At 32.5% G+C, this 27,958-nt stretch overlaps 2 protein-coding genes across 4 annotated transcripts in view; both read right to left on the bottom strand.

Moving 5' to 3' along the window:
* The window catches only part of LOC132728854 (ATP-dependent translocase ABCB1-like), a 66,870-nt gene that overhangs the window by 13,621 nt on the left and 25,291 nt on the right, over window positions 1–27,958 (bottom strand). Inside the window, exons 1-12 of one of the 3 annotated variants that reach the window (XM_060714540.1) lie at window positions 15,328–15,363; window positions 13,130–13,190; window positions 12,468–12,594; window positions 9,079–9,206; window positions 8,231–8,364; window positions 6,680–6,851; window positions 6,143–6,267; window positions 4,608–4,724; window positions 3,836–3,890; window positions 3,300–3,413; window positions 2,729–2,839; window positions 316–441 (exon numbers count right to left, since the gene is read on the bottom strand). In XM_060714540.1, the coding sequence (XP_060570523.1) occupies window positions 316–441; window positions 2,729–2,839; window positions 3,300–3,413; window positions 3,836–3,890; window positions 4,608–4,724; window positions 6,143–6,267; window positions 6,680–6,851; window positions 8,231–8,364; window positions 9,079–9,206; window positions 12,468–12,594; window positions 13,130–13,190; window positions 15,328–15,347 (1,290 nt within the window). In that variant the 5' untranslated portion in view covers window positions 15,348–15,363. Of the gene's footprint in view, window positions 1–315; window positions 442–2,728; window positions 2,840–3,299; window positions 3,414–3,835; window positions 3,891–4,607; window positions 4,725–6,142; window positions 6,268–6,679; window positions 6,852–8,230; window positions 8,365–9,078; window positions 9,207–12,467; window positions 12,595–13,129; window positions 13,191–15,327; window positions 15,364–27,958 lie in introns of those variants that run through there. The other 2 variants (XM_060714537.1, XM_060714538.1) reach the window with 2 other exon arrangements.
* LOC132728855 (ATP-dependent translocase ABCB1-like) lies at window positions 19,498–27,504 on the bottom strand. The gene is made up of 12 exons (XM_060714541.1): window positions 27,277–27,504; window positions 26,538–26,683; window positions 25,850–25,996; window positions 24,664–24,753; window positions 23,774–23,935; window positions 23,102–23,234; window positions 22,735–22,805; window positions 22,196–22,296; window positions 21,711–21,851; window positions 20,988–21,144; window positions 20,154–20,350; window positions 19,498–19,560 (listed from the first exon to the last, which is right to left on the bottom strand). Exons 1-11 carry the CDS (start codon window positions 27,362–27,364, stop codon window positions 20,231–20,233), a joined length of 1,356 nt encoding a protein of 451 aa, XP_060570524.1. The 5' UTR covers window positions 27,365–27,504; the 3' UTR covers window positions 19,498–19,560; window positions 20,154–20,230.

The raw sequence follows: 27,958 nt of genomic DNA, 5'->3' as shown, positions 1-27,958 counted from the left end.
CAATTTTCCAGGTTTTCTGATTGAAGCATTTCCGTACATTATTTTAGGCACTAATTAGCTCCTGAGTAGAGCCACCGACGTTCCCTTAAGTAGCTGGGTATCTTCTATCCAATGTCAGTGTCGGGATTCGAACCCGAAGCATGAAGGGAAGCCTAATACTTCCTAATGGGCATTGCCTTTGCCAGGTAATTTATCAGTTAAAGTGCAATTCCTAGTTATTTAACGTAGATTTGGGTTAGGGTTTGGATACATTTGAGTGAGGCAAATACTAAAATACGATATAACATGTGATTATACAAAAATGTTTAAACTTACACTCCCTTTGTCAGGATCATAGAATCGTTGTACAAGATTAACAGCTGTTGACTTGCCACAACCGCTTGGTCCAACTAAAGCAACTGTCTCACCAGATCTTACATTCATGTTAAAACTTTTCAGGACCTGAAATATATTACCTCGGTATTTATAATACCGCATGCTTGTATCGTTGTTTTTCATTGGATAATTGTGACGTTTATATAAAAATATATAAAAGTCGCGATAATCTATCCAAACAAAGCGTTACAAATGTGCAGTATTTAAACGTTTAATATTCACGGCTGCTGTAAAATTTATTACGAAATCTCACTTTTTCTTTAAAAACAAAGTTTAAAGTATTATAAATTAGTTTTAAAGATAGATTCTTCACTCTTTTTATAACCGTATATAAACGGTTATTTGTAAAATATAAGCCTTGCCTAAAGGCTGGTTACATAAACAAGGTTGCCGTTAAAATAGGGCCATATCACCTGTCAAAATCGTTATAACAAATAATATACACGGCTGCAGTTGACTATGAGGGGATTTCATATGTTTCTTCTAATAAAAGAAGTTTGCCTTAAGGATTAGGTTTTCGTATGATCAAAAAGTTCTCGGCCGATATACTTCTAGCCACTACACTGACCTTTACATACGATATGTCGATACCGATATAATATTAAAGATAACTGACCGAGTTACACGCGTTTTATACCGATAAAGTTACATAAAACACAATTTGATCAGTAGAGGTGTGTGTCATTTAGACCATATGGCAAAAGTTAAAATCAGAGCCGTCATTAAGTACCTCTGTAAGAAAGGGATGTCCCCAAGGAAAGCAATGAAGACTTCATGGATACACTAGGAATGGAGTCCCCTTCCTATAACACTTTGACAGAATGGGCTGCTGAATTTAAGAGGGGCAGGGAGAGCATTGGAGATAATGAGCGGCCTGGGCGCTAAAAGAGGCCACAATCGATGAAACTGCCGAAGATGTGCACGATCTGGTCATGTGAGGCAGAGGGCGAGATTGCTTTGGAAGTTGGTATAAGCTTTGTTCAGTTCAGGCAATTCTTACTGATGTCTATGGCATGTCAAATGTTGCCGATAGATGGGTCCCAAGACAGTTGACTGACGACCAGAAACGGACCAAGCTTGACATTTCAAGATACAGTTTGTCTAGCTACGAGGATAATCCGATTAAATCTACCGAATCGTAACTGAGGATGAAACATGGGTTTATCTATTCGATCAATAATTAAAACAACAACAGAGCATGCAGTGGAAGCACCCTGGTTCACCCCTCCAAAGAAATTCAAGAAGGTACCATCAGCAAGGAAAATGATGGCTTAATTGTTTTGGGAAATGTCAGTGGATAAACATGATTGACTATCTTGAGCTAGGCCGTACCATACACGGTACGTACTTTGCAGGCGAATTGAGACGTCTGCGCGTAAAAGGAGGGGCAAACTGCTTCAAGGCGTTGTGCTCCTGCATGACAATGCGCAAGCTCACCAATCCCTAGTTGCGATGGCTGCTTCAACTTGCTGCGGCTTCCGCACCACTACACCCCCCCCCCTTATTCTCCAGTTCACCAGACTTGCCCCCGTTTGACTACTACCTGTTTCCGACACTGAAAACCAAGCTTCATGGTAGACGTTTTGGAACCAATGAAGGTGTCATGGAAGCTGTCCATGAGTTCTTTGAGACCAAAATAGAAAATTCTCTTTTGAAGGGTTAAACAAGTTGGAGCAGAGGTGAGCAAAGTTCATTGATGTAGAAGGCGATAATATTGAAAAGTAAGACCATAATTTGGGTTCTCTGACTACCGGAACTACACCAGGCCAATAACTTTTTGATCAATCCACGTATCCTCGAACAGCCGTTTATATTGGGCTATATAGCTTGTCAAAAATATCTATATCTACATATGATAAACTGCGATTGTGCAACAAAAAAAACCTCTAAAATAAAAATATTCTTATTTTGTCTCAGTTTTAAGAATTCTTATGTTCAGTAATTTATTGTCAATTTCTTATACATGCAATAACACAGTAAAGAATATATTTAACACAAATGGGTTAACTTATAGAAAGAAATAATGTTATGTCACAATAAGCTGTAAATTGCATGAATGCCGTTCTTGGCAGTTTATTCATAACACGATGTTTTAAATACATATTGAAAATTTTTGATTTCGTTTTATCTATGTTTGGCTTGCTTTATAATTATTTAATTTAGTACTTTTGTATTTAATGTTAGTGTCATGGACTCTATTGAAATTACTGCTTTCAAAATTATTAGTCCTTCATTTAAAAAAAAAACTGTTCTTAAAATGTTATGGAGCACATAAATTGTAATCGATTAGGCAGCTTGAACATTGTATTTTAGAACTACTTTTTACTGTATTTATAGTTAAAATAAATTTTACCGAAACATCTTTTCTGGTCGGGTAGGTAAAGTCGACATCTTTAAATTCTATATTTCCGTGTATGTCCTGCAGGTCTTCCCCGTCACGTGAGCTTGCGTCAATTTCCGGATCCTTATGTTCAAAATATTACAAAGAAGAGAAAGTTTTTTTTACAACACATTTAACTTATATAAAGAGAAACATTGTTTAATTTCCTATGATATTTCGCTTAAATAGGAAACCCAGTTTGTTGTTTGGGTGAAAACTTATAAAAGGGAAAAATAAAATAAATCATGTTATTTTCAGGAAAAAAAAATTAAAATTGTTTTTAAATTTAAAGCTTTTACCACAGTTGATTTTTTATCTCTGTATAAAATTATGCCTCTTAAACAATTTTCAAACATATTTATATTATACCTATACCACATAACTGCATTGTGTTAGAATATCAACCACAAACACTTGACTTCTTCTTTCCCACCCCGAAAAGAACATTCAGATTACATGAGAGGACTAGGCTTGATATATATAACTTTATAACCATATAGAAAACTTATAACAAGGGAGCTAATTTAGAAAAAGGTATATTTACGTTGTCAATTATATCTATAAGCACGGCGGCGGCACCTTTCGCCCCAACGATTGCTGTTAGATGAGGAGTTATATTGCCAATGGAAAACGTGCCTATCAGCACACAGAAAAACACCTGAAAAAAAGATGTTGACTGATATAACGATACATATAAGTGTGCTGTTATTATGTCATAATGAATTTATAACCAACAATATAATTAAACTGCTGTAACAATATTTTAAAAGAATATTATTATTACTATTGTACACAACTCCAGAGTTACGAGGGCTCAATTCCAATCGCTCGCTTTCAAAAATAAAAAGGTCGTCAATGATTGGCTGCTTTGAAGGTTACAAGAAGGAGTTCGTCAGATCCTTACGCGTAGCGTAAATTTGGAGCGGATTGTAATCAAATTGAATCAAACCCTTCTTGTTCAATACCTCCCATACATATAATAATTAAACTCCTATTTAGAGGTTTATCATTTGCTATTTATTTATTTATTTATTTATTTATTTATTTATTTATTTATTCATTCATTCATTCATTTCTTACCGTTATAACCGTCCCGCCTGTCATATCGCCGGACTTCACTTGCTCGGTGCCATACCTGAAAAATTAACAGCAATCATAGTTATAATTATAGCTCATATTTTTTTCAAATTATCAAAATTAATGTACTTGAACTTTTTAATATTTATTAAAGTTCTTGAGTCCTAACTGATTTTAATATTCAACATATTTAAAATTTGGAACCATGCTCCAGATATGCAATATTTTACAAAACGCATTACAGAGTTGTTAACCATAGTGTAAATTTGTATTGAGGCACTCATGAGAGTCTCATTTGTGATGAAAAATATTCACTTCTGATAAGTCATTATTTATTAAAGCGACCTTCAGCTTTTCGTTTCTAGATAAGTCGTTTCATATAATTGTCAAATCAAGAGACTTAAGGTTGAAAATAAAATTTACCGATGATAAAGTACATAAAACGGAAGTCTCTCGATACATCTTATATGTAAGTTCGCTCCCTATATTTTTACTGGTAAAGCCCGATCTTGTACATTTAGGTATGAAAGTCACTGACGTATTGTAAATAGTTCTCTGGACGCTGTATTGAAGAAAACTTAACGGTGATATGAGGCACATTTCCAAAATAAAATTACTGAAATACTTAGATTGAAACAACACATAGTTGATTTCCGACAGAATATAAAACATGGAGGCTGCTTAAAATATACGACAACGTGTAATACTTTGTGGCAAATCGTTATCGCGGCGAATCGCTACAGACCTAGGTTTTTGGCCCCGATAGTGTACATACCAGAAAGCAAGGGCGTATGCTGAGAACATGACGAGCATTGGGAATCCCTGACCAGTTCCTGTGATATAAGATTTCTTGATACCCAGATTTTTACAATACTCAAGTTTCTCCTCATATCTGAAAACGTACGAATCATAATTATAGATGCTGATTAATGCCATTCGAGTTTTTGCCCGCGACTCCCGCAACGCCAGAAGTCGAGAATTACCAAGATAAAATGGCGGGGACCCTGACTGAAAACAAGCTTATAAGCTGGGGTGCGGGGCGTAGTTTGATAAATAAATCTCATTTCTGAAATAAACGGCGGGGACGCGGAGCGAAAACACGCAAATAAATCCCACCGCTTATAAGCGTGTTTTTGCTCCGTGCCCCCGCCATTTTAATTGGTTTATTCTTGACATTTCGCTTTGTTGGGTCGCTGGGCGAAAAAAACGCTTATTAATGAGGGTGCGGTGCGGAGTTTAATGAATAAAAGTTCGCCCCCGCCGCTTATTAGCGTTTTATTTCTAAAATCTCGCTCCGAGCCCCATCGGGGCGACGTTTTGTTTAATAATCTTCAACCCGCTCCCTCGCTTATTAGCATTTTCGCTCCGCCCCGCAATTTCAAATTGTAAATTCTCCTTTTCATTTGGAGACGGGACGAAAACACGCTTATTAGCGGGGTCGCGGGGCTAAGTTTTATGAAACTTAGCGCAGCGCCCCCCGCTAATTAGCGTGTTTTCGCGCTGCGCCCCACCGTTTTATTTCTTAAATCTCGCTCCGCGTCTCCGCGGATCGAAGTTTAACTTATTAAACTTCGCCCCCGGCCTTGTTAAAAGCGTGTTTTCGCTCCGCGCCTCCGCCTTTTAAACTTGTTAATGCTCGACTTTTCGCTAGACGAGGTCACAGGGCAAAAACACGAATGACAAATATCAGCAACCATACATTATAAACAATTTAAGCATGAAATATTTGTATTTATTATGACTCGCGTTAACATTTTATTATATAGCCTTATGTGACGTGATGTGTGTAATTTCGATCAATCATTCTTGAATTCAACAAATCCCATGGGCGAGTAATGTATATAGACTTAAGAAGCTCTATTTCTCTCCCTTGGCTGGTCTGCTATATTTACAATCTTTCACTATATTAAAATGTTGGTTCGCTTTAATAATTTAAAACAAATAGCACGTGTCGCTCACTTTATGCAGTATTACCCTAAAAGACATGTGTTATTTTTATAATACTATTTGTATAATAATGAGTAGGCATAACATTTTAACATCTGTTTTCAATGTATAACGGTTAAGAAACTTGACTGAAGTCCAGTTAAACATGCAAATGCGATTCTTAATCTTATTTGAGTTAAAAGCATTTAAACGCTTATCATTTCTAGGATATTTTGCCAAATAAAAATGATTATTCTGGAAAAAAAAATCATTCATTGTAATTAGTAAAGACCACCATCAAATGATATAAATATTATACCTTCTGTGGTGTCCTTTTAACGAAAAATATCGAACTACGTTGTGTTATAATAGTGCATTAATTACCGTTTTAAATCTTGGTTCTGGCCATTGAAGGACGCTACAGTCTTTATACAAGACAAAACTTCTTCTGCTACACCGCCCCCTTGAGCATAAGTCTCTTGTTCTCGCTTAGAGAAGTTAGCTATCAGCTGAAGAAACAATGGCATTATCAATATTATGGTTTAGGCAAGCGCAATGAAACCTATCGCGGATTCCATTAAACAAGTCCGAATTTTACCAAATAAATGTACTGCATATTTGGGCTGAAGGCAGGGTATATTATTTAAGTTACCTTATCAGTAACTCCCTAATGGTTACGAACTAGTTTTTTTATGAATTAGCATTATATTTACTTGATTTACATTGTGTTTATTAGAGATTCATTCAAGCCTGATTCTGGCATAATTTAAAGTTGGTGTCCTACGATGGTTCCCTGCCTACTTTACGATTGTAAGGGGACATAACAGTAGATTTAGTTTACCCCAATTGAAAAATCTCGGCTATTATCAATTATTATCCGAAGTTTGATGGAAAGGGTCGAGAAGATGTGATTGAATTTACCTTTGACTTGAATGCTGCCCCTATTGCAAGTAAGGGTGATAATGACATTATTACAAACGACAGTTTCCAGCCTTTCCAAAACCCAATAGCAAAGCAAAAGGAAAACTGGGCTGTAAACTGAATTGCATAGCTAAACTTGTCGGCAAGACCTTCCCGAACCCTGTCAAGGTCACTGGAAGAAATTGAGTAAATATGTATAAAAATGCAGTCGCACTTTCACTTCATTTAGTTATCACATTAATATTCAAGAGCCGGTTGAACCGTTAATGCTCCCCAAATAATGTTTGGACACAGAAAAGTATACATAAATATATAATTATATTGGTTTTAGAGTTATGTCCCTGACAAAGTTCAAAGTGCAATAATTCCAAACCTAGAATAGTTACTGTTCTTTCCACTGCATTTTTACTTAATGAGATTATCTACCATTATATTTTCTCGTTGATACTCTTGTAATTTCATAGTAATGTCCCAGACAAAAGTGCAAAAAATGATCAAAGGGCAATAACTCCAAAGTAAGGCAAGGCAAAGGTACAGTTTTTTACTGCTAATCTACCCAATGAGATTCACCTATAAAGTTTCTTGTTCATATCTATTATAGTGTCAGAGCTATGTTCCAGACAAAGTTCAAAGTGTAAAAATGAACAAAGGGCAATAACTCCAAAGATAAACAAGGCATAGTTATGGTTCTTTTGCACTACACGTCTACCCGATGAGAACTATCTACGTACAATGTGTCTTTTTTAATATATTATATACTTTCAGAGTCCTGGACAATGTTCAAATTGCATAATGCACAAAGAGCAGTAACACTAAAATTAGGCAAGGCAGAGTTATGTTCAATTGCACAGCATTTTTATTTTATGAGATCTATCTGCATACAAAGTTATTTTTTTATACTACTTATGGATTCAGAGCTATTTCTTAGACAACCTTTAAAGTGAAAGAATAAACAAAGGACTTTTACTCCAAAATAAGGCAAGGTAGATGATCTGTTGCGGACAATGTTCAAAGTGTAAAAATGAACAAAGAACAATAACTTCAAAATCACACGGGGCAGAGTTATGATTCTTTTGCACTGTACTTCTATTTTAATGAGCTGTATTAACCTTAAAGTGTCTTGTTGATAGCTCTCCTAGTTTTAATGCAATGTCGAGTACAAAGTTCAAAGTGTAAAAATGAACAAAGGGCAATAACCCTATAATTAGGCTAGGCAGAGTTATGCCTTTTATGCACTGCTCATCTACTCAATTGCAAAGTTTCATGTTGATACCTCTTGTTGTTTCCGAGTTATGCCCGGACAAACGGGCGGACAGACGGACAGACGGACTAAGCGACGACTTTATGCTTACCCTTCGGGAAGTATGAAAGTGTTTATGTAATTTATAAATGGATCCTATTGTCAGATGAATAAAGACATATTAGTGTAAAATATGTCAGTAAAGATGAACAAATTGTTATGATAAAGGTATGTATTAGTGATGCCGTTCTAATATTACACCCAAGAACAAACTTAAGATGAATTTATTCTCAACAATGAAATGTCCCTACCAAGCCAATCTTGTTGTAAGTTCCCCGCTTTGATGTGCATCAAACCAAGCAATTTCTTGTCGCAAAATGGCGCGAAAAAACTGCTTTTGTATCCGATGAACTTGCCTTTCACAAGTCACTGTCCATGAGCATACCTGGCATAGAATTTTAAGATTAAGGTGCTTTGACAGCCATGTTTGTTGTCACAAAGTTGGTCGTTAGTGACAGTAGGCCAAAATTCATTTAGCAACAAAGTTCACAATGTAAAGTGAAGAACACGACTATGTCTATGTTTTTGGGATTATTATAAAAAAAGAAAAAAAAAGTTAACAATAAGTATATTTCCTTGAGTGTGCTAATTTACTAAAGACCAAGTAAAATATTTTGCAGTTTTACACACTTTTTGCACATTTCATGAATGGAAAAATTTAGTTAAATGTCTGTTTTAGTGCAGACAAATGTTTTTGGTTTTTTTTTTTTTTTTTTGCTTTTTTTGCAGCATAAAAATATTATACAAAAAACTTGCAAAAACTTAAATCTAAGAAAAGCAGTTTATCGGACCTTAATAAAAACATGGCCTCCATGCTGTGTGTAAAAAACGTAGTGCCAGAGAAATAGATACCTTTTATCTATTTCTTGTATAACCACAGATAGACACACAATAAAAAGGTTTTAAATTTTAGAATTTGAATGTTGTTTTCATTTTAATTGTAATTCATTAGGCTATTTCAAACAATAATGGAGGGCATGTGCTAAGAAGGACACGATATATTGCGTTTTTAATATAAGTTTTGCAAGATTTTTTTATTATTATTATTATTATTATATTTTTGGAATGGTGATGGGGAACGTTTGCGAAATGCCCTTACCTGTATGTAAGACGCTACGAAGACTGCTACTCCGATATATACGTAATACAACGAGTATTTGGTCATCTGTGTATTAAACTCATCATAACGTCCCTCAGTTGAGTTCAAGGCCGCAACTGAAGTGTTCACTAATGTGACGACCAGGCGTAACGAGAAAGAAAAGCCAGCAACAAACAGTAACAATAACAAATTTATTACAGAAAAACTATTAAAGAAAAATTAAAGAAAAATTTATGTTAACAAATACCTAAAGTCCAAATAAAAATATAAATCTCAAATGTCTAGTCTGATCCTGGAATGATCCCTTTTTGAACAGCACAGTTAAATCCAAGTTAAATCCAAGAACACAGAATAAATTCCCACAATAAAATCCATAAGAATAATTTAATCTATTTTAAAAATCCAAGCTCCAATAAATCTGCCACTAAATTAATTAATATCCAAGTTGAATAATACTACAAGTGTATTAATGACTTAAAAGGTAACTGATGGCTTAAAAGGTAACTGATGACTTAAAAGGAAAAGAAAATGAAAAATATCCCCTAATATATACTAGCTAAGATCATTCTTGATACGTCTGTTATATTCTACAGTAATCATAATCTAGCATCTTCAATAATAAAGAATAATCTGGAAATTTCTATCTAAATATAATGCATGAATCATAATCTACAATTTTCTACAACAGTTAGGAAACTTCTTGTACATACATGTTCTAAAAATAGAACAATTATAATATTGGAAATACCAACTTTTCAGAGATAAATTATATACATGTGATATGTTGCATACATAACACTAAAAACCAAACAAGGGAACAAAATAATTATTGTAAAAAAAAAAATTAGAAAAAAAATACAAGAGAAAAGAACAGCAGAAAAATAGGAAAGACAACCGTGAAATGACATTACATATTTTTTTGCTTTTTTATTTGTTTGTTGCTCATTTTTCTGTTCCTTTCCCCCCTTTATGAGGGCTTGGAGATGGAGGAGGCGGTTGTCGCAGATGGCTGTTGTTGCTTTTTATGTCTATGTTTAGGTTGTTTATATATTTATTTATCTTTATTTATTCATTTATTTATTTTTGAAAAAGTAACAATGTTTAAACTTAAAATACCCTTATGGTTTCCAGTTTATATACGGTGTTAATGTATTAGTTCTCGGTCCATTAAGTAGTTTTATTATTAAATGTCATTTTTGGTTCGGTTGCACTAATGCAGACCCGAGTTATAGTATGGTGCATAGTGAGCGGCGGGCGGGCGGTGAAAGTCTTTTCGTAACAGTTTTCTCAGCAACTACTTATCAATACCTCTTTATATTTGGCATACAGTATTGACACGTGGTCCCATTCTGTGGGATTCACTTTTAGGTCAGACTCTGTCGCTCATCCACTTCCTGTTTATCGACATAGTTAAATTTTCGACATTAATGGCCAATGGTGGAAAAATTTCGTAACAGTTTTCTAAGTGATTACTTCTAACAGCCTCTTGATATTTGGCATACCGCATTGACACATGGTCCCATATAGTGGGATTTGATTACAGGTCCGTCGCTCATCAATTTCCTGCTTATCGACTAAGTTAAATTTTCGACATAAATGGCCAATGATAGGAAATTTTTGTAAGTTTTCTAAGTAACTACTTCTCACAGCCTCTTGATATTTGGCATAAAGCATTGACACGTAGTCCCATACATTGGGATTTGATTTCAGGTCTGTCGCTCTTCAACTTCCTGTTTATCCATTTAGTTAATTGTTCAAAATGGTCCAATGTAAGGAAATTTTCGCAGCAACTACTTATCACAGCATTTTGATAGTTTGCATAAAGCATTGACACGTAATCCCATAACGGTGAGATTCGATTTCAGGGCTGTTGCTCACCCACTACCTGTTAACTTAGTTAATTTTTCGACATTAATGGTCAATGGTAGGAAATTTTCGTAACAGTTTTCTCAGAAACTTCTTATTGCAATCTCTTGATATTTGGAATATAGCATTGACACGTAATCCCATACCGTGGGATTCGATTTCAGGTATGTTGCTCATCCACATCCTGTTTAACGACTTAGTTAAATTTTCGACATTAATGGTCAGTGGTATATTTTTTCGTAACATCACAGCAACATGATATTTGGTATACAAATGCAACCCGGCCTTTTCTGTCTTTGACCATTTTTTTATATTCTATATTGAAATACCGTCCTTGTATAAACATATTATTTATTATGAAACAAAGATGCAGGAATTGCAAAATGTTTACCCGATATTTATGAATGTAAAGTTGCATACTATGCACAATAAATGGTGAATGGGAGGTGAACAGAAATGGTAATTCTCAATTGCAATTTTACATGAACGTTATTAACATTTTAATCAAAAGTTTCCCTCATATCAAGAGCGTACCTATCCGCAATTTCTCCAGTAAAAATCCTGAAAACGCTTTAGTTTGTGATGCGTTTGAAATAACAACACACTAATATAACGCATATACAACATTTAACGTAGTGTTTTTAAAGTTATGTTCCGACTGATCTTCAAAGGATAGGCATGAAGTGCGTTTGAATCAATTTAACTGTGAGCCCAAAACAAATTTAAATAGTAAAACATGGGTTATTCGAAAAACTTATGTTTCAATGAAACAAAAATAATTAATCTTAACAGAGACCATTTATGTTAAATGAAAACCGATATGTATGATTTTACGAGACTAATACCAATTGCAAGCCCCTCTGAGCATAAATATAACGCCTAAAAGAAAATATCTAAAAAACATGAGTCTATACGTTTATTTTTCTTCGGCAAAAATCAATATCCGTTATATCTTGTAAATGGCTTACATTCTTAAAGACGTGCTGTTTACAAAATCAAACTTGTAAAGTTATGGGATAAGCGAATGACAGTTATTCAAGAAGTTTATAGCTTGGTTTTCAGGCACCTGAGTAGATATACAGACGTTCCGTAAAATAATCGAATGCCCTCTGCAGGATTCAAACCCTAAGCGGTGAGAGAAAACTGTTTTGAAACATGCAACTTTATTATTTGTTTATAGTTACAACACACAATACCGTTCATTTACAGGGCAACTTAACGTTATCTAAATGCGAAGGCCAGAAATACAATACAAAAGAAGAGAACGGGTTTTATATTCTGCCATTAAGGTTTGTAATATTTTTTGTATCTGTTTTTTCCAATTGTCGTGTTACTAACTAATAAGAGGGTTCAACTCTTTGTCCAAACAAAATAATGGACTAATTTCATAGTTATGAATAAAAAAAAACAATACTGTCATTTGCCCACGCAAATCATAAAATGTTAGACGTGATACACGCCGTGAACTTTGTATTCAGGAAAATTGTAATAAAACAGAAAAAAAATGAGAAAATGTACCGTACCTGTTATAAATAGATCGGTTATATCACCGAAGAATAGAATCAATATTGACCAGCCTGCACCGTGGACAACAGCTGCCAAACCTCCCATAAACATGAGGAAAATGTCCAAACGATCGGCTGTTCTGAACTAAATAAGTATATTACGTATGAAATATGTATAATGTAATTGTAATAATCATTGTTGATCTGAAATATGTGATTTTTGTTAAGACTATTATTTCTAAAAATGTAGATATTGAGTGGAGTGCATACTGTATTGTACTGACGTAATGAATGCCAGACAATCACATATTTATAGCATCTGTATTCATATTTTCTGCTATGTACGGCCAAAGATAATGGCATGACATTACATTTTGAAGTCAGTAGCCAAATTCAAGGAGTTAAATGTCCCCAAAACCTCCACTATCGAAGGATCTGTATAATGAAAAATAAATTAATAATAATATTATAAACTAACAAATAATAATGTATGATTATATAGCATAAAAGAAACTTTTGTTTGATGACTTGGTAACTTACTCGATAAAGACTAAGATGGTTTACTTTAAAGAAAGAAAAGGCTGTTCAAGGTAAATGCTAATATACTATGCTACTTTTCATTTTTTAAATTTTAGACGACGCTACTCTAGTTCAGAGAAACGCTTTTTAATATAAATTACCAGTTTTCTAAGAGACGCTGTCTTTCTATCATCCTTCTTCTCCTCTGCTGTGTTTGTATCTCTGAAAACATATTTTAATGTTACTGCTGGAAAGATAGTCGAAAGTTAAAATTATATATTTGGTAGATTTTCATAAAATGTTCTATCTGTCGTGAAAAAACACGAATATTTGTACTTACATGTATGCCAAAGTATTAATTTTATTTTGAATGTAAGTTCAATGAAAAGTTTTTGTTTTTTTGCTTGTTTGTGTGGTTTGTTAGTTTTTTTTTTTTTTTTGTTTTTTTTTTGTTTTTTTGTTTTTTTTGTTTGTTTTTTTGGGGGTTTTTTTTGGGATTTTTTTTTTTGCTATTAACAAATGAGCTAAATGATAATTTGCTCCACGGTTTACTACATAATTAACATTTGTATATAAAACTCACAACCTTTCATTTTAATTTTTCATTATTTTCGATAATTGGGAAGGCCCTTTTAAAGTATCTTCCAAAACAGTTTAGCATGTGTTTTTCCTTTTTTCTTAGGGGAAAAACCTCGGGGGGAAAATTATAATTTGAAATTCAAAAAAGAACAAATTAAGGAGGTCCTTTGTTAACATAATGGGGGAAAAATTGTTTTTTTTTGGGGTTCTTTTAATTTAAAATTTTATGACCTTGGGGGGGCGTGAAAAATTTTTAAAAAAAACGGTTTTGGTTTGTTTTTTTTTGGCTGTTTTATTTTTTTTTTAAAAAATTTTAAATTTTTATTTTTAAAATTTTTAAATTTTTAAATTAAATTTTTCCGGATAAATGATTTATATGTTTGTAAAATTTTTCCAAAAAAAATGTGTTCCTCTAAAAAAGGATAAAAAATATTAAAAAATTAAAAATAAAAATATACATGTAGATTCAGGCAAAAAATATAATCCGGGTAATACTTGTTACTTATGTCATAAAACTGACGCGTTTCATTGAAGATCTATCAAAAACGATCGAAGGGGGAAAATTTTTTACAAACTTTTTTGAATGGAGAAACAGAAAAAATTAACTTAAATTGTAAAGAAATTTTAAATTTGACAAAATATGTACCTACTGTCCCTTTAATAAAGTAATGGGAATACAAAATTAAAGGGACCCCCTGGGGGTTTGTAAACATAAATAAGACTGGATATTTTTTCCCCAGAATTTGTTTTTTTATTTTTTTAAACGTCTTTTTTTTTACAAAAGCCCTTGTTGTTAGCAACCGTTTTTACATACAAGGTGAATGTGACTTTGATATTTGACCCATTGACTTGTTAATAAATACTGATGATCTGGCCAAGATCATGGTATGTCGAGTTATTGGTTGGAAACCGGTTTTAATATAAAAAGTATAGACTGACAGTATTTAGGTGTAACTTGAGTTACAGAGCAATTGTACGACGTGTTCACTTTCAACGCTTACAATTCTCGGTGTGTATGCAGATGTTAATGCATGGAAAATATGCATCAACCAATTATTATGCAAGCAAACACATTTACAACATATTTGTTATGAAACATATATTTATAATTTTCTGTCTAGATCAGAATAAACTGCATAAAGAAAATAAAAGCAGATAAAATGATAACTAGTTTTCTATTAAAGCTGCTTATTACACAGTCAATCACCTTACCTTATAAAGGATATCAATAAAAAAAATGAATGACCTAACCGACGCTGCTTCTGCAGCATTGCATGTATTTTAAAGCAGCATGCCTCCAGATACGTAGTTATTGTTTTTTTTAAATTAAAAAGATGTTCAGAAGAGTAAAAATGTTGTCAAAAGTACAAAATTAGTTTTTTAACCTAGGCAGCAACAAATTACAAGTATTTTAAAATTAAAAGTAGATGTTCAGAAGTCGTAATTAAGCAAAATTTTAGCTTTAATAAATTGGGATTTTTTTCCCTTTAAACTACAAAAGATTCATTTGAAGGAGTGTCGCTATGAAACAACACTGTTACCTTGTTTGACCCATTATGGAAACCTTTTAAGTTTTTAAAGAAATAAATATATATCAACGGTAACAGTTACTGACTATCTTTTTCTTTAGACTTTGTTGAAAAACCCCGACGCTTTAAGCTGTAAAGTGCAATAACGACTAAATACACGCGTTTGTCTATACGCATGTGTTATATCAAATCATACATATAACACTGTGATGTAACTGCAAGATAAATCAAATAATAAAGTAAAAACAAACCCATTTTCTTTTGTTTCCATTTCAAACGTTCCGTTTTTTTTAAACCCTTTTGGTTTTTTTTCCCCCACACATGTTTTTTCCAAAAAGAAGAGTCGTTTAATTTTTGGTTTAATTTTTCCCCTTTTAATTTTAATGTTGTTTTGGCTTTTGGGTGTAAAAAATTTTTTAAAATTTTTTTTTCAGGGGAACACAAAATAACGTTCAATCCAAAAATTAAGTTTCCCCTTCAAACAACGCGCTTTTAATAAAACTATTTAAATTATAAATTTTGAAAATTTTTTTTTAAAACCATTTTGTAAATATTTACCCCCCCCAATTTTTTTCCTCACATCATTTAAAATTATAAATGAATCAAAAAAATTTTTTTTTGGGCAAAAATGTGAAAAAAAATTGACAACAACATCTTTATTATGAAAACAACCAGTCGTCTTATTTAGATCTTCCACTTTTTTTAAAACCCTTTTTAAAAAAAAATTCGGTTTTGGGTAATTTCATGCAAAAATTTAGAAAATTTACAACCCCATTAAAAAATTTTAAAAGACACGTTCACTTTAAAATAAAGCATACAAATAAATTTTAAAAAACCCTTTAAACCGGGCACGGGCGGGAAAAACCATTGATGGAAAAGGGGAAAAAATCAAAACCCAAAACGCAAAAATTTATAATTTTGAAATTAACCCAAAGGAAAAGTTTGTCCCCAACCCCTTAATTGGGGTAATTTAGAATGTTTTAAAAAAGTAAAATAAAAAAAAAGGGCCCTGAAAAAGGGGGTTTAAACCTTATTTCCCAAAAGGGAAAAATTTTTCTGTGGTTTCCCAAATTTTTTTTTTTCTACTTTTCCGGGGATTTTAAAAGGGGTACGGGGTTTTGGGCCCGAAACCCAATTAAACCCCCCTTTCCCAAATTAATGGAAAAACAAAACCCACGCTTGATTTTTTAAATAAAATAAAATAAAGGAAATTTATGAAAATTTAAAAAGGCAAAGGGTTTTTAAAAAAAACAATTTTTTTTAAAAATTAAAAAATCCCTTGGTTTAAAAACTTTATTTTTATCAAACCAATTTTTCCTTGCAAATTTAAAATTTAAAATTTTTTTTTTGACAATGCTTCCATGGATCAAATTTTGCTTCCCAATTTTTTTCTACCCAAACGGGGAAAGGGCTTTTTTTTCCTGGGGTTACAAGAAAATTCCCTAAAAAAAGGCCGGAAAAAAAAGGGCCCCCGGGAAAATTTTTAAATTTTTGGGGGCAACCTACAAATGATTTAAAATTTTCTTTTTGGCCTTTTCAATTAAAAACCCCCCTAATTTCCGGGCAGCTTAGGGGCTAAAACCCTTTTGTTTCCCGGCCTTTTTTCAATAAAAAAAATTTTTTGGGTTTCAAAATTTTTCAGACAGGACCTTCGGTGTTTTTTTTTAACCCGCCCCCATGAAAACCCAAATCCCCATGTGGCCAGCTTTCTGTTTGCAGGAGATTCAATAAAAAAAACATCTTTTTATTGAAGGGCCCCCAAAATTCATTCTAGTAGACTAAACCGTGGTACTATGCGCATGTACGTAACCTAACCAATCAATCCTATAAAGTTCCAATGAAATTGCATTAGTATTTAAGAGGGTATCGTTTAGAGACAAACTTTGATAAATTAAACCAATTGAAAGAACGATTACTTTATAACGAAAATTATTGAACAAGAAAAGTCGATGAATATGTACAAAACTGGACTTTGTACTTATAATTTTATTTTTTCTTATAATTCTATGAAGTTTGGATGAAATGGCACCAAGTAGTTTACAAAGAAGTAGTTGGCACCAAGATTTCTGTGGCAGCTGACAACACCCAAAAACACCTTTTTATTCAAAGGCCATAACTCTGCCAAAAGTCATTGAAGCGGGAAAAAGCCTTGAAATTTATGCCAAGTTCTTGAGCTAATAATCCTGTTAAATCTCGTTTGAAATTGCTACAGTGGTATAAGAAAAGTAGTCCGGACAAACTTTGAAAATAAAAATGATTAAAGGGCCATAACTCAGACAAAAATTATTGATCAGAATCGGAAAATGCCGACGATATGTACAAAACTTGATAATTCCTGTAAAGTTTGGAAACAATTGCAACAGTAGTTTCTGAGGAGTAGTTCGGACAAGTTTTGTGACGGACTGACAGCCGGACGGACAGTAAGACATACAGACGACGGAGAACTGATCCCTATATGTTGCCACTACACAAAAAGTGGCCATAACTTGATTACCGTTATGTAAAGTTTTTTAAAATTTTGCAAACAGGGGGTTTTAAAGTTAATATCTCACCTTTTTTTGGTAAAATTTTAAGTTCCCTTTTTATCCCCCGTAAGGGGGGGCCCAAATATTTGGGAAATTAAATAATGTAAACTCAAACAAACACATTTCAAAACGAAACTTTTTGTCCAAATTTCATTTATTTTTTAAATTTTTTTTAAAACAACAGCATATAAACAATTTTTACAATAATCAAAATTTTCAAAAGAAAAAAACACTTTAAAAAAAATGAAAGCATTTACAAATATGAATATATTTTTTTTCCTGAAACACATATAATGCTTTGACTATAGATATCAAACAATAAATGTCTCTCACAAATCCAGAGAAATTATAATGGTACATTGTTTTTGTGTTCGTTACAAACCTCTGATAGTATGTTATGCAAACAATACGTATAAATCATTATCATTTTATATTTACTTAGTAAAATCTATCCTAAAAATAAAAGTCTTGCAGTTAACATTATTTTGACAACTGTTGCCCTGACACCAATGTGGGCGTAACACATCCTTTTTTGTTCAATAAATGTTGATGGTTGCCGGACTCGACAACTTTTACCAGCGTCTATAACATATATAAACATCCGCATTTTTGTATAGTTTGATAGTCCTAATGGGCAATTACTACTAAAACACGTTCTCACCCCCTTCTTGTGGCATTGTCCAACGCCGCTTGTACAACCTAAAATAAATAAATAACGTACCTTTTATACAAGTTATCATTTTTATTTCACAATACATAACGTCATCATAGACATTTACATTATATACATCAGTCCTTAAATTTTCATTCATGAAGTACAATAATTCATTCATATGCAACAATCTTTCAGTCTAAACAAATTATAAAAGGCACATTATGTTTCAGAAATGAAAAACAGAAATTTCTTAAAAAAGGCAAACACAATCTCTACTTTATCTCTATATCTCTATGACAGTCCCAAAAAAGGGGAAAAGAAATAAAATTTTTGGTTTTTAAGAAAATTTGTTTTTTGGGAAAATGTTGGGTTTCCTTTAAAATTTTTAAAAAAGAAGTAAAAAGCAACCCAATTTTTTTTATGCAAATGGCAAATTTATTTCAATAGCATGTTGCCAAAAAATTTTCAAATTTTTGGTTTTTTAAATTTCAAAAATTTTCAATTTAAAAATGGTTCTCATTTTAAAGAAGTTTTTTCAAAAATTTTTCTTAAGTCTTAACCCATCCTGTTTTTGTTTTACAACTTTCCTTTTTTTTTATGGTTTAAAAAATTAAAATTTATTTAAAATTTTTTTTCTATAAAATTTTTCAAATTGTTAAAAAATAACCAGAACAGAAGTCCAAAATGTTTTTTAATTTAAAAAGAATTTTTGTGGTTTTAAAACAAATTTTTCAAAAATTTTAAATTAAAAATTTTATCAATTTTTCTTTCTCGGGGTTTGTTAAAACTATTTTTTAAAAAAATTTTTTAAAAAAATTTTAAAACAAACTTATTAAAAAATTTTTTTTTCCTTTTTGTTTAACATTGAAAAATTTTCTTAGGGAAAGGGGGGTTTTTTTTTTTTTTTTTTTTTTTTTTAAATTTTGGGATTTTTATTCATTTTTCAACTTTTTAAATTTAAAATTTATAAAAATTGTGTATTTTTTTGTCAATTTTACATTTTTTTCAATTTCGGGTGAAGTATTTTAACTGAACAATTTTAAGCTGTTTTAAAATTTTAAAAAAAAATAATATCGTACCGAAAAGGTAAATTAAAAATAAAAGTCATTTTATGTTTTCTGAAAAGTGCTGTGGGGATTGGGGGCCCAAACCTCCCCTTTTTTTTAAATGTCAAAACCCTTAAAGTAATAATTTTCGTTTAAAACTACAATCAAAATTTAAAACTGGCTTTCCCGACTTACAACGCTGATAAGATGTCTCAATCTAATGAGATTGATATCTTTTATATCTATGCCATCAACACTCTGGAACAAAACAACAACAACTTCATAGTTCAATTGTTATGAGACAATCATGATTGGTAAATACTTTTTAAATCAAGACAACTGTTATGACAAATGCCTACGAGGCACAACGAGCCTTTCTCTGGTAAATATGAGTGCCAGTTCAAGTGATTGCAGTATCCACTATGCATCCCCCAAAAGCTTTTTCAAGTGTTACTTTAACACGAATCAAAGCAATAGAACAACAAGAAATACCTGCAAACGAATTTATTAAAACCATTATACACAAAAAGAGCTGTTGTTTGTCTATTTAAATACTAACTGAAGATATAATAAGCAAGCCCATGGAATTAAACTTAATAAATTATTGTAGGCATGTAAAGATGTGAGTTATATCACACGAGCAAATAATCTCTATGAATCTATGAATGTGAGATTCGATGGGAACGTTTTACAGATGTATGGGTATTAGAATTGAATGATATATTGAGGAATAATAATTTCGATAAAGACCCAGCAAATTCTACGCCTACAACAACTTGTAAACTTAAGAAAACGTTCACATGAGGGAGATATTTTTTATTTGTCAGAAAACGTCAATGTAAATTACTCACTATGCTCCCATCTTGCGGATCATAAAATCGTTGTAGAAGAGACACAACCGTGGATTTGCCACATCCACTCGGACCTACTAGTGCACAGTTTGCCCTGGTTCTACGTCTATATTAATACCTTTTAACACTGGCACGTCTGGTCGCATTGGATAATTAAAGGTTACGTTTCTTATTTGTACACGTCCAGATATGTTAGACTGAAATGAATAACAACAAGTGTACTGAACTGAAAATAAAATGAACTTTTATCTTTATAATAACAAGTGTATTAGACTGACATTTATACATGTAATAACAAGTGCACCAATATTTACGCTCAATTGTGAAAAGCAAATTTTTATAAATATCCACAAGCTAAAAGTAATGCGTCAGGGATAATGGCTCTTATCATAAGATGTTTTTATCATGATAATCAAGTTTCCGAGTTTCATGTTGATGACATTTTTTCATAATATGCAACTTTAACAAAAATAACAAGTCAAAAAATAAAATATGCTATTGTCTTACAAATGCACCTTGTTATGATGAAACATTCATCCAAATTTGGATTATTGAAATCTGTCTACTTTTGAGGATTATTTGACAAACATTCTTATTTCAAAAAGGTAATAATTCCTGAAAATATTGCTTTTAAGTGAATGGCCCTTCTCTAACAAATGTTCTTTGTCATCATAAATGCTTCACGTTTCATGTTGATACCTTCATAATATTGGCAATGAAGTGACCGCAATTGCTATAGAATGGGAAAATGTTACAACTTACTCATTCGGTGTAATGCTTAAATCAAATAATCTAAAAAAATTGTGTAAATGCATAAAAAGAAAGTATACTCACTAAGTATTGCCCTCGTTTTGAGAAAACATCGATGAGTGGAATAGTATCTAAAGTTTTAAATATGAGACCACCTGCAGTGGCCGCTTTACTGTAATCTGGCAGAAAAGAGCTACTTTGTCCAATCACAATACCAGTCATAGAAATGGCAAAGAACACTCTGAAAAAAGTTGTTTAACATGAACCATTTGTTACATTTTAATTTAGAAAATATTGGAATATCTTGGTATTTTATCAGTTGTTGAATTTTCTGTAAGACATATTCATTTATCATTTGCATCTTGGCAAACACTGCAATGAATCAGCATAATGGTTTGTGTGTGAGTTTGTTTAGCTTGTCTGTATGTTTATACATGTTTCTTTATATGTTTGTTTTTCTGTCTATGATTGTTTGGAACGTACATATGTATGTATGTATGTATGTATGTATGTATGTATGCATTTATGTACATTTATTTCTTTGTTTTTTTTAAAAAAGGTATTTAAGCCAACTGTCATACATATTTTTGAATTCAAATTCCCAAAAGAAAGTTTCATTTAACCTTATAGGATGTTTTTCAGCATGTTTATAAACAAATAGCATAGTCTAACACCTATGTGTATTAGTGTAATTATTAATGAAATTATTAATGTAATCATTAATGTAATTAGGGGAAGCTTTGATCCCTGCCAGTCACTATCAACATTCAAAAAACTTTCAAGCAAACATAAAACTACCAGTCTTACTTAAACACATTGTCAGGAGTCATGTCCCCTGTTGTCACCATGTAAGCACCAAATCGGAATGCTCCGGCATATATCATGAACACAATGCCTTGTGAAAAACCAAGAGTTAATCCAGTAAGCTGCGCCGCTTTGATATTGGTCCTGAAAAAAAAACACTTGCTTCAATACATGTACTGTTACAAAATAATGAAAAACGCTCGTACCGTATATAACACCTTGCTCTTGCTTACAAACATAACTGGATTAGATTTTTGGGGGGTTTTAAACCTAATATTTTTATTACCGATTGATAAAAGTCTTCAATAAACTTTCTTGAGCAATTATGCATTTCTGATAAAAAGAGTATTAATCTTATGAAATAAAACAATTTGTATAACAAATAAATATAAAATGACTTTTACTCTTGATAAGAATGAACATGTTTATAAAAAAAAACAATTACAATAGTACATGTTACAGAAAATAAATTTAGTATTTTTCCTTACCTGTATGGCTTATTCAAAGAAGTAGCATATTTATGGAAGAAATCCGGTTCTCTTGTCAAAGACTGCACAGTCCTTATATTTTCTATGGCCTCACTTGCTGTCTACAATTATAATTAAATTGTCAGTTTTAACACCAGGTCCTTAATTTTTTTATCCCCTGACGCTTGATTAACCTTGTCATTTTTATCTGCCTTAAGTTTGTTACTTAGAAAAAATATGTACAATCATTTTTCATTAATTTAATTTGTTTTTCGTTGATAATTGACAACACTTGTGTAACACTTTTAAAAATAATACTAGTAGTTTAAAGGCAATTCTTATGTCCTATAGGACATATGGAATACAAGTGATAAAACTAAGGTGTATTATTTATCAATTAATTACATAATTAATTAATTACATAAAATCAGTACATACATTACATAGATAATTAAAACCGTTTTTTTTCAAGAGAAATACATATCAAATATATTGATTAATGTTTCAATGATATCATAAATGAAAAAAAAACACGATAATATTGCAACACAAAACCCTACCTTCCCTGCTGCTTCAAGATCAACGTTATCTTTTTTGTGGTTTCCCATTACAAATCTTAACTGTAAAGCACCTGTAATAAAAGCATCACCAAGTGAGTTTGATGCAATAGGGTTGCATCTCCTTTTTTAAAAAGTAAAGAGTTACAATTGTATCGCATCAATCCCAAGATCAATAATATATGGTAACAGAAACAAATTTGATTTGAGAAATCACATATATCTTTGATACGACAGTCGTCATCCGATTTATTATACAAAAATAAATGTATTTATGCTTGCTTTTTGTTTCACAATTTTGGCCTCAAATTTAGTAATAGTCACTTAGAAATGATTTTATAATAAAATAGCATTGCAGTGTATTTCTTACCTGCCAAAGCCATTAAAGGAACGCCAGCAAGGACCACGAATGCAAGTTTCCATCCATAGATAAAAGCTATAACCAATGCAGCGACAAGACCAAACAGAGACTGTATCATTGTTGCTATACGGATACCTGTTGCCTAGCATTACAAAATAAATAGTTCAAAAAACGAGGAAAAAAGAAAGCAAATGATAAAACAATTGTTGCGAGAGGAAAGAATTTAAATAAAAGTTTATTTACACGTCCTTTTAGAGCAAATTAAAATGTCGCCTGTTTACCAGCGAGTTTTTTTAAAACTTTTTTATGTAGCCGTTATAATTAAATAGATAAGGTGAAAAGGTCTACGTGATGCATGCCAACAGGCGACATTTAATTACACCTGAACAGGACACCGTAATTAACTTTACATTTTGAAGTTTGTTCTTATCAAAGTAAAGTCTCGCAAGGGAACTATAACGATATTTTACGTTTAAATTCTTGCAAGTTATCTTCTCGCTTGAGAATCTTACTATATTAAGGAAAATACGCAAAAGACACATCGCAAAGTTAATTGCTTAATTCTTGGTTGCTGCATTCGAGTAAATATGGCTTTAATTTGACAAAAAGGGAAACTACTGCTCTTACAGTTCAATTAATACAATACTTATTTGTCTCCCTTAGTATGATTCTCGCACTTACATTTTTAACTTGTGACGCATCTGTAGCCAATCTTGTGGTCAGGGCTCCTGTGGAATGTTTAGGGTCATCAAAATACGACATATCCTGTCTCATAAATGCACGGAAAGTCTTCAAACGTAAACGAAATGTTAATCTTTCTCCGGAATGACCAAAACAAACCGACTGAAACATAAGATTAAGTTTATAAATTACTCGTAAATCATCCATATATTTATATTTATTTCATACAAAGATTATTTGCAATTGGGATAGAAAAAAAGACAATAGTAAAAGTACGTGGTGAACACACACATATCTACTTTGAAAGAATGTCGTTGTTGCTTATTTACCCTCAGGATCACGGCAGTAAACTACTTTGAATTCGTTAGAACAACGTGTTGTTCCTGAACTGCTGTCAAGCAGTTTGCCAGTGCTAGCTGCCTTCTTTTTCGCAAGGATATTACAATTTATTTACATGCCAGAGCAGAGTTACAGTGCGAGTGATGCTAGAAAGATTACATGATCAATCAAAATGAAGGTGAACTGCATCGTCCGGGAATTGAACCTGGGGCACACAGTTTAAGGACCAACAATGTTCCTATTGAGCTAACTGGATGGCTTCTTGAAACACAGCGATGTGACGATGGGTTTAATACATGTTCAGATTAATTTTACGATCGCTAGCCAAATGGGATAAAATCCGTCAAGGGCAAGTCCTCGTTCCCATGAGATCGAAACTTTACACTCATAACTAAGTACTGGTTGGTTCCAGGAACGTATCCGAAAGTGTGTCTATAAGCTTATAACTTCCTACACAATCAAACAAGAATAAATTTTGTATTATCCAAGGAAAAGATTTATAACCGTGTGTTTTGTCAAATGGTTGTTATGACGTATAATACAATGAATACCTGTAGGAAATTAGTTATAAACTGAACACCACCAAGAGCAAGAAACATCATGCTCCACAACAAACTGTCCGAGTAGTTGTTCATAAATACCTGAAATAGATAAAGTATTTCTGAATCGCTTAAACTTTAAATAATGTTCAACATCACAGTGCATAAACGACGTCACTGCAACATGTCTTTCAAACCTATACAATTCAATGTGTACGCCTACAAAAATATTGTTTTAGGTCATCACACATATTCTGAGATCATAAACACTTATGTGAAGTTATATACATCTATATTTCAGGCCGTTTACACCCAATTTTGTTAAAGATTATACACCAATTAGGAGGTCGTATACGGTACAATTTTTATGTCATATAATTATACTGATTTTTTGATCGGATGTGCACTTATTCTTAGGTCGCGTATACATTGATTCTTAGGTGGGGTGTGCACTGATTCTGAGGTCATATTGGCATTGATTCTGCCGTTGGATGTGCACTTATTCTTAGGTCGCGTATGCACTGATTCAAAAGTCGCATATGCACTGATTCTAAAGTCGCGTATGTACTGATTCTAAGGTTGGATGTACACTGATTCTGAGGTCACATGGGCAATTCTTATGTGATATATACTGATTTTTGGATCGATATGCACTTATTCTTAAGTCGCGTATGCACTGATTCAAAAGTCGCATATATGCACTGATTCTATAGTCGCGTATGCACTGATATTAAGGTCGGATGTGCACTTATCCTTAGGTCGCGTATGCACTGATTCTGATGTCGGATGTGCACTGATTCTAAGGTCAGATGTGCACTGATTCTGAGGTCGTACGTGCACTGATTCTAAGGGCGGATGCACTGATTCTGAGATCGGATGTGTACTGATTCTAAGGTCGCATATGCACTGATTCTAAAGTCGGATATGCACTTATTCTTAGGTCGGATGTGCACTGATTCCATGGTAGGATTCATCTTTATAGGATTGCCGATAGTAAAATGTAAAATGTTTGTTTAAAAAGTAGCCGTGGTTATTAAATGCAGGTACCTATATGCATCTCTAATTGTTCAGCCTTTAAAACCTTAACATAGCACGATCAATTTCTAACAACAATCACATGAATAATTTTATAACAAATAAAGCAAATGTATCAAATAATCATTATTTTATAATGAAATGAAATTGGAAGAATACATACTTTGATCATTTCACTAAAGAATATAGCAAAAGCCGGCATAGTACAACCATTTACAGCGGCTGCCATACATCCGATCAGTATAAACGGCAATTCCGGCTTGTTTTCTTGTAACATTGGGCAGAATTTAGCTCCTGGTGCAGTCTCAACCTGTGTATAAAATGATACAATAATCTAAAGGCTCATCAAGCCTTATGAATGAGTATTATGAGTATTATGTTTTCCTCTGTTTAGAAATAACAGCCATTTTTATAGTATTGTAGAACATGTTATTTGTTTATCATATGACGATGAATGCGCTGAATTTAAACCAGTTTGTGATAAAGATCATAGCAAAATGTAAAGATACGGACGTACATGTATTGTAAGAAAGTCAAAATACTTCATCATTAATTATTCATAATTAATTGCATAAACATAATAGAAAGTAAATGGGTTGGGGTAATTTTTTTTGTAACTAAAGGTAACAAAAACAAACCATGATTAGAAGAATATCTCTCGTACTACTTAAAGTTATAATTTAATCTAAAAAAAGCAACTTCAAAGACACACCAACACGTTAAATCTTAGCATTACGAAAGATATTTTTTATTAAACTTCTTGATTGTTTACGATGGTAAATTCAACTACAATCTTGAACCCTCTACACACTACACTGGCCAAATCAAACTAAAGAGTTTGAGGCATCTACCTCTTCTTCTTTGTCCTTTTCCTCATCGATAGCACCGGGTTTTGAGATCTGCTTAGAAATCTGTCTTGATGTGGACTTTTTAAGCTGCTTATTCTCTGAAATGGTCCTTTTTCTTGGGCTACCATTTGGTACCATGTCTTCACCTTCTAAAATTATTTTTAAAAACATTGTACAATTAAAATCATACATCGCATATCACTAAAATTTAAAGTAGTAAATAGAAAACTACAGTGTCTATTCTAGGAGGGGGGATGGGGGGATTCACCCATATTTTTAAGAATTCCCCCCTATTTTTTCAGAGGCAGGGGGGAAATGTTACATAGACAAAGAAGGAAAAAGATCAACAAATGTAATAAATTCTCACTTTTGGATAAAAATCCCCCCCCCCCCCCGTTTTTCGAATCCTAGAATAGACACTGAAACCTTGTATAACAAACAACTAGAAATCTAAAGATTGCCGGGCTCGTGAGTTTAAACAAAGTGATAGGCAAGCCAATGTTTCCGTGAGCAACACATTATACACTCATTGCTTGGTACTGAATGGTTCCAGGAACATATTTGAGAGTGTAACAATAAGCAGTATAGTAATATATAGTTTCCAACACAATCAAATTAAAATGAATACGAATACATTATAAATGTAATCTTTATTGTAAAACTGTAAACAAGTATAGAACGCTTTCTTGGTGTCAAGAAACGTGACGTAAAATTTACCGTTACATTAAAAAAAAAAACTTACCGGCGATATCATCTTCATTCACATCTTCATCTTCTTCAATCAGCATCTGAACTGTTACCAACTGATGATAAACACCATGTTTTTGCATGAGATCCGAGTGTTTTCCTGACTCAACAATGACGCCATCTTGTACAACGTTAATGACGTCAGCATTTTGTATTGTTGATAAACGATGTGCGATCACAATTGTTGTGCGTCCTTGTCTCGCCTTGTGATGTTAGATAAATGTTGTGAATATTACATTATGGTTCAAAATGAATTATTTATTTTTCATCACAGGCTATCTCAAATACATTTTTAAGAATATAATATATATGTGTATATCTCAAGCATGGATGTTTCTGTTGGTTTTGTTTGTGTGTGTGTGTGTGTGTTCGTTTTGTTGTTGTTGTTGTTGTTGTTGTTGTTGTTGTTGTTGTTGGAGATGGGTTTTTGATTTTTTCAACAACAAGTAATAATACATGTATTTTCAAATGAACTTGACTTGAACATGATCTATGATTTTTATCACGAATTGATACATTATCAATAATATAAAGAGCATTGAAGCACAAGGCAATCTGATTTGTACTAGAGGGGTGTAGCCGCGAGAATAAATCAGATTTCCGAGTCTTTTGATATTTTTTCTCTTATGTAGCAAAAGTAAAAACACGTTCCCTGTTGACCACAGAAAAAAATTAAA

The sequence above is a fragment of the Ruditapes philippinarum genome, unplaced genomic scaffold, assembly GCF_026571515.1.
Source record: "Ruditapes philippinarum isolate M1 unplaced genomic scaffold, ASM2657151v2 ctg2855_1_1_1_1, whole genome shotgun sequence".
Lineage (NCBI taxonomy): Eukaryota > Metazoa > Mollusca > Bivalvia > Venerida > Veneridae > Ruditapes > Ruditapes philippinarum.
Note: the sequence above shows the minus strand (reverse complement) of the source record. Positions and strands in the feature narration are given on the sequence as shown.

Excerpts from the sequence above, each read along its gene's own strand:
- LOC132728855 (XM_060714541.1), bottom strand. The coding sequence starts at position 27,364 with ATGCAAAAACATGGTGTTTATCATCAGTTGGTAACAGTTCAGATGCTG. Across the intron at positions 25,997-26,537 it reads AAAAGGACAAAGAAGAAGAG|GTTGAGACTGCACCAGGAGC; the intron begins GTAGATGCCTCA and ends TTTTATACACAG. Across the intron at positions 23,936-24,663 it reads TTATAACTAATTTCCTACAG|TCGGTTTGTTTTGGTCATTC; the intron begins GTATTCATTGTA and ends CTTATGTTTCAG.